This window comes from Canis lupus, chromosome 18 (genome assembly GCF_011100685.1).
Source record: "Canis lupus familiaris isolate Mischka breed German Shepherd chromosome 18, alternate assembly UU_Cfam_GSD_1.0, whole genome shotgun sequence".
Classification (NCBI taxonomy): Eukaryota; Metazoa; Chordata; class Mammalia; order Carnivora; family Canidae; genus Canis; species Canis lupus.
This window is the reverse complement of record NC_049239.1, coordinates 50,885,816-50,893,115: the sequence shown is the minus strand read 5'-3', so window position 1 is coordinate 50,893,115 and position 7,300 is coordinate 50,885,816. Positions and strand designations below refer to the sequence as shown.

Below are 7,300 nucleotides of genomic sequence, written 5' to 3'. Positions count from 1 at the left end.
AGCTCACCTTGGCCTGGCTGGGCCTTGGCAGGGCCGTGGGCATTGGAATCCAGGAAAGTGGGCCCAGCCGCAGACCAGACAGCTGCCCCCAGGCTTCCCAGGACACTGTCTGTCCTCTAGCATCAATGCAGACATGGCGTGGGAAGGCCTCTCCTCACCCTGCACTGTCTGTGGTTGTCGCTAAACCTCCCTGCCCCACTCCCCACAAGGCCCAATCTCCCTTCTCTGAGCTCGACACAAGCAGTTAGTTCAGCCAACACTCAGAGCCCTGCTCTGGTAGAGACTTCAGACGGGATAACATGCACAGCCCCTGAAATTCCCCACGGTGACAAACACATAAATGAACCTGCATTCCAGGAGGTGGCTCAGGGAGTGGGTGTGCCCAGAGAAGGGTGAGGTTAGCTTTTGCAGGGTGGGTGTCAGAGAAGACTTTTTGAGGACCGGACAGCAGAGCAAGTATGCTTGCCCACAGTGGAAGGTTGGGAAGGGCGTGCCAGGCAGAGGGAAGAGCATGGGCAAGGACATGGGGATGTGGCATAGCTGGAGTGTGAGGAGATCCAGGCATACCTCATTCAGTTTTCCTGGGGAATGAATAGGAGTGGGGAAGGCAGGGACAGGTCCACAGGGGACAAGGCTCAAAGGACTGGGGATGGCACTTCACCCAGGGAGCTGTCACAGGGTTTTCAGTAACAAAGGAAGAAAGATAGCTTAAAGATTCCCTGTGACCACTCCAGCCCAGAGCGTGGTGGGAACCCTCTGGGAGGAGTGCAGATGAATTGTGTTGCCATTTTACAAATGAGAGTTTTGAGGCCCCAATGGGCTTGAATGGGTCACACCCAGTGAGATGACCCGGGCTGAGCGCTCTATATTTCACATCCTATCTCACCTGTTAGGCCCAGGTCCCCACATGCACCTTGGCTTAGCTCCACCTTCTGTCTTCTTTCCTCTGCTGGATTCCACCATCTCAGCTAGTAGCTCCTAGCAGGAGGGGTGTTTGGCCCTCCCCTTCCCAGGGCAGGCTTTAGCCCTGAGAGCTGGGGGTGGATGAGTGGGTTAGGATGGGTGCCAAGGAGGCTGCCTGCAGGTCTGGGCCCCTGCTTCTGCCCTTGGCACTGGACACCTTCTCAATCTTTCCACATCTTCCTCTTACTCCCGTTCTCACCTCCACCCCGGAGGCAAGTAACCCACCTCTGCATCTTTGCTGGCACAGTTGCTGCCTCTCAGAATACAGACATCAGACACAGTGACTAGTCAGTGTGCATATGATAAATATCCATAGGCTATGGATGATTGGAAGGCTAGAATCCAAAACTGTTCCCAATGTCTGCCCCTTCACCTTCCTACAGCAGAAGGGCACCGGGGATTGGTTCCATGGGGAGCTTAAGTGAGCTGGAGCCTGCCCAGTGGGCTCCCTGCAGCCAGTGGAGTCCCTGAGAAAGGACACTCCTCCTGGTCAGATTTCCCAGGTGCTCCACAATAGAGACTGTATTCCTGGAATGGGGGCTGGGGCAGCCTATTCCCAACCAAGAATCCTGGATCTTCAGAGACATCAAGAAGGGATTTGGTTGCTTGGCTCAAGGGGCTCAGTTACCCATTTGCTCACTTGTCGTGTGACCTCTGGGAAATCCTCCATCTTTTCAGGGTTTTACCTTTTTTTAAATCTGGAAAATGAAAGGATTGGATGGTTTTCCACGTACAGCTCTTTCTGTTTCAATTAACAAGAAACTCAACCCAAACTAGTTTAAGGGAGAAAAGAATATGTTGGTATACATAACTGAAAAGTTTAGACATAGACTGGCTTCAGGTACAGCTTGCTCGGGGGCTCAAAGCCATCCCTAGGACCTGCGTTATCTCCCTCTCCCTTTCTCCATCTCTCTCTCAGATTAATTCTCACTTCATGATCTCCTCATGGATCTACAACAGCTCCCAGCCCTTATATCCAAAAGTCCACAGGGAAAGAATGCTTATCTCTCTCCACAGGCTCATCCTTGAACCAGTCACTGTGACAGGTAATGTAAGGCTCTGACTGGTCAGGTCTGAGTTGTCTTCCTGGGAATCACATGGGACAGGATGAATTCTCCAACTCAAACATAAAGCTTTTATAGGAAATAGTCAATTTCCCAAGGTCACACAGTCCCCCCCCCTCCGTGTAACACAGCCCCCACCCCCTTACATGTCCCAAACCTTTTCCCAGTCATCTGGTCCAGCCTAACAACTCCAAGCTTTCCATAGGCAGGACCAGAAAGCTTGTTGCTCGGCGTATCAGTCAGAGTCCACCAGAGAAACAGAACCAGTGTGAGACATATATACATACAGATTTACTATAGAAATTGTTTCATTAAGAGGCTAAGTGCACAGTTGGCAAACTGCAGACCCAGCAGAGCTAATAGAGTAAGTTCCAGTCCAAGTCTGGATCTAAGTCCAAAGCCTGTAGGAAACCAATGTCCCAGCTCAAAGACAGGTGGGCAGAGAGAGTGAATTCTGCCTCACTCCACATTTTGTTCTTTTCATACCTTCAACTGATCAGATGAGGCCCACCCACACTGGGGAGAGCAAGCTGTACTAAGTCTACCAGTTCAAATGTTAATCTCATCCAGAAACATCCTCACAGATGCACTCTGAATAATGTTTAATCAAATGTCTGGGCCTTCCATAGCCCAATCAAATTATGCATGAAATTAACCTTTACAGCTTATCCCCTACTCTCCCCATGCCACTTCCACTAGCTAATCTTGTTGGCCTCATCTTCAAAGTTCATCCAAATTCTGAGAACTTGCCTTCCATTTTAGTACCAAAGCCCTGAGCTAAGTCACCATCCCCTATCATTAGGACTATGTCTGTGCTTTCCTATCTGGTAACCCACTTCCAACTCAGCCCCTTGCCATCTACTTTTCACGTTTGTCCGGGGTTATGACTCTAAAGCTAGGGATCCCTGGGTGGTGCAGCGGTTTAGCACCTGCCTTTGGCCCAGGGCGCGATCCTGGAGACCCGGGATCAAATCCCACGTCGGGCTCCCGGTGCATGGAGCCTGCTTCTCCCTCTGCCTGTGTCTCTGCCTCTTTCTCTCTCTCTCTCTCTCTCTCTGTGTGTGACTATCATAAATAAATAAAAATTTAAAAAAAAGCTAAAGTCAGATCCTAGCAATCTTCTCAAAACTCAGAAATGGCTTCCCTACTTATGCACTTCAAATCTCATGGCATACACCACCCAACACCATCTGGCTACCTTTCAAACCTCATCAGAGGCCTCCCCTCACCTTGTCTCTCAGCTGCGATCACAACAATCTCCTTGTTGTTCCTTAAGCATATTGACATACTATCCCACCTCAGGGCTTTTACATTTACTGTTCACTCCACCTGCAAAGTTTTCCTGCAATACCTACCTTACTTCCTTGCAATCTGTTTTTTGTTGTTGTTGTTGTTGTTGTTTTAAGATTTTCTTTATTTATTCATGAGAGACACAGAGAGAGAGAGAGAGGCAGAGACACGGGCAGAGGGAGAAGCAGGCTCCATGCAGGGAGCCTGATGTAGGACTTGATTCTGGGACCTCAGGATCACAACCTGAGCCAAAGGCAGATGCTCAAGGCTCAACCATTGAGCCACCCAGGCGTCCCTCAATCTTGGCTTATTGATTGCCTCATCACAGAGGAATTTCCTGACTTTGCTAATTTAAAACAACTCTCCTCTTCTCATCCTTCCTCTCTGCACCTTACCCACTTATTCTGGCCAACATATTTTCTTACTCCTATTCTCTCTGCCATTAGAAATTCAGCTTTATGAGTCAGGAACTTTTTTTTTTTTTTTCCCAGCAAAAGTGGCTCAACTTTATTACAGGGAAGCTAAGGAGGAGCGGGGCAAGTGAGGGTCTCTGTCAGGAACTGCCATCACTGAGCGGGACTGCCAGGCCCCAGGTCTCTCTAGAAGGCAGGAGAGGATCAGCATCCTGCTCCCTTTGGTCCATCATGGGCTCAGGGGTCCAGGCCCTCACTACTTGGGGCCGAGGTAGGAAACGGCCTTTCCTGTTTTCTCCTGGGTCCCCAGTAGAATGTCCACGCTGTGCTCAGAGTTGATGGAGACCTTCTTGTTGGGCAGGTCAGTGTCAAACTCAACTCCTCCCAGCTTGTTGAGCACCCGACTGACCGCGTTAGAGCATCCTTCACAGGTCATGTCCACAGAGAACTCGTGCTTCGGCATGACTGTGGATGGCGGGTGGTGGTGGTGGTGGTGGTGGTGGCGGTGGCGGCGACACTTCGACACTTCGGCAGGCTCAGGATCGGAGCGCTGGCTCGGCGGGGATTCCGGGGCTGGGCACCGGGGAGGGCCGCCCCTCCCGCCAGGCCCCGCGCCACCGGCCCGCCCGCCAGGAGTCAGGAACTTTATATTCTTTCTGTCCTGTTGTCCCCCCAATACATTATGCATAGTAGGTGCTCAATTAATAGTTGTTGATGGGGACACCTGGGTAAAATGAAAATGGAATGGGAGAAAATATATGCAAATCTTATCTCTGATAAGGGGTTGATATTCAAAATGTATAAAGAACTCATGCAGCTCGATAGCAAAAACACAATATCTTTTTTTTAAATTTTTATTTATTTATGATAGTCACACAGAGAGAGAGAGAGGCAGAGACACAGGCAGAGGGAGATGCAGGCTCCATGCACCGGGAGCCCGACGTGGGATTTGATCCCGGGTCTCCAGGATCGCGCCCTGGGCCAAAGACAGGCGCTAAACCGCTGCGCCACCCAGGGATCCCTCTTTTTTTTTTTTTTTTTGATAAAAACACAATCTCATTAAAAAATGGGCAGAGGATCCGAATCAATTTTTTCCCAGAGAAGACATACAGATGCCCAAGAGGTACAAGAAAAGCTGCTGGACATCACCCATTGTCAGGGCAATGCAAATCAAAACCCCAATGAAGGGGTGCCTGGGTGGCGCAATTGGTTGGGCATCTGCCTTGAGCTCAAGTCATCCTGGGGTCCTGGGATGGAGCCCCAGGTTGGATTCCCAGCTCAGTGGGGAGTCTGCTTCTCCCTCTGCCCCTCTCCCCCACCCATGCTCTTTCTCTCACTCCCTGTCTCTCTCTCTCTCTCAAATAAATAAATAAAGGCTTAAAAAAAACCACCACAATAAGATGTCACCTCACACTTGTTGGCAATGGCTGTTAGCAAAAAGAAAAGAAATAAATGTTGGCAACGATGTGGAGAAAAGGGAACTCACCACTCTACTCAGCCTCAGAGTTGTTAGTGGGAATCTTCTCTGGATCCCACTTCTCTGGGTGGGTGGTAGATCATCTTTTGCTATTCATAATAAGCCCCCTTTCAACCACACTCCAAGTTTGTGCTAACTAGGAGACATGGAAGCTGGGGGAAGAGTTGGTTGTCAGAGGAAAAGGCCCTGTGATCAGACAGTTGGAATTTCCAGTTGCACCTCTGGACCTCTGGGGCAGAAGGGAGCTGGAGATTGAGTTAAATCATCAATGGTAAAAAAAAAAAAAAAAAAAAATCATCAATGGTGAATGATTTAATCAATTGTCTTATGTAATGGAGCCTCCATAAAAATTCTAAACAATCGGATTTGGGGAACTTCCTGGTTGGTGAACACTCCAAGGTACTGGGAGGGGTGGTTCTCCTGGAGAGGGCATGGAATCTCCACATCTCTTCCACATACTTTGCCTCAAGCTTCTCTTCCATTTGGCTGTTCATCTGTATCCCTTATTATATCTTCAGCAATAAACTGGCAAACAGAGTGTTTCCCTGAGTTCTCTGAGCCTTTCCAGCAAACTATTGAATTTGAAAAGGAGGTCTGGGGACCCCTGATTTATAGCTGGTCAATCAGAAGCAGGTAACAACCATGACTGGCTTTTTTTTTTTTTTTTTTAAGATTTTATTTATTTATTCACGAAAGACACAAAGAAGCAGGCTCCCTGCAGGGAACCAACCTGATGCAGGACTCAATCCCAGACCCAGGATCACTTCCTGAGCGGAAGGCAGACGCTGAGCCATCCAGCATTGCTCTGTGATTGGCTTCTAAAATGGAGACAATTTTGTAGAATTGAACCTATTGCCTGTGGGGTCTATGCTAAATCCAAGTGGTTAGTGTGAGAACCGAATTGTAGGACACCTAGTTGGTATCGAAAGTTGGTGGATTGTTGAATGTGAGGGAAAATCCACACGTTTGGTGTCAGAAGTGTTGTGAATATAGAGAGAAACTGCTTTTCTTTTAGATGGTTGTGAGAGCTCTCTGGAGACACAAGTGGAAGCATTTGGGGGTGAAGGGGCATAACACTTGTACCCCATTCTCAAATAATGTGTATATAGGTGTGGGTATAAATGTATGTATATGTGTGAATGACAAAATCAGTGTGGCAAAAACTGGTAAATCAAGGTGAAGGTGTACCATCCTTGCAACTTTCCACAGGTCTGAATTTTTTCCAAAATAAGAATTTTTTAAAGTAAAGCAATATGATAACTTTGCAAAAGGAGAGGCAATTGGATAGTATGTGTCTCCTGATGGAAGAAACAGTACCACCTATGAAACAATCTTGCCAAAAAATAAAAGTTGAGCCTGTATCTTATTATACTTCTAGATCCAACTCCGAATTTACAAGATCCCCTTGGGGACAGAGAAATATGTTATATTACACCTCAGGGCTGCAATCAGCAAAATCCAGGCTATAGTGATCCCTAAAGGACAGGCCAAGCTTTTTTTCAAAAAAGAAGTTGTAAAGAAAACAAGAGAGATGAAAGGGACCTCTAGAGTAAAAGAAACCTAACACATTAGCCGATCACAGTGTATTTGGATACTAATTCAAACTTTTTTTTTTAATTTTTTTTTTTTATTTATTTATGATAGTCACACAGAGAGAGAGAGAGAGAGAGAGAGAGGCAGAGACATAGGCAGAAGGAGAAGCAGGCTCCATGCACCGGGAGCCCGACGTGGGATTCGATCCCGGGTCTCCAGGATCGCGCCCTGGGCCAAAGGCAGGTGCCAAACCGCTGCGCCACCCAGGGATCCCTCAAACTTTTTTTTAAGGAAATTCTTTAGGAAATATTTGGCGCTTTGAATGTTGACCAGACAATTTGATGGTGTTACAGAACTATTCCTGGGAGGCGGGCATGAAAACTATACTATTATATTAATGAAAAACTCCTCATCCTTTAGATTATTCTTGCTTCTTGTGGATAAAATGATGCACCATCTGGGATTTGCTTTAAAGGTGAAAGATATGGACAGGAATGCAGATGAAGTAAGAGCAGCCCTGAATTGAAGCAGGGGGAGTGGAGAACTACTACAGCTATTAC

The 7,300-nt window shown here is 47.6% G+C and overlaps 1 protein-coding gene across 1 annotated transcript; it reads right to left on the bottom strand.

Moving 5' to 3' along the window:
* Window positions 1-3,858: 3,858 nt before the first annotated feature.
* Window positions 3,859-4,424, bottom strand: LOC119864140 (lateral signaling target protein 2 homolog). The gene has a single exon (XM_038562505.1). The coding sequence runs from the start codon at window positions 4,416-4,418 to the stop codon at window positions 3,987-3,989; it is 432 nt and encodes a 143-aa protein (XP_038418433.1). The 5' UTR covers window positions 4,419-4,424; the 3' UTR covers window positions 3,859-3,986.
* Window positions 4,425-7,300: the final 2,876 nt, after the last annotated feature.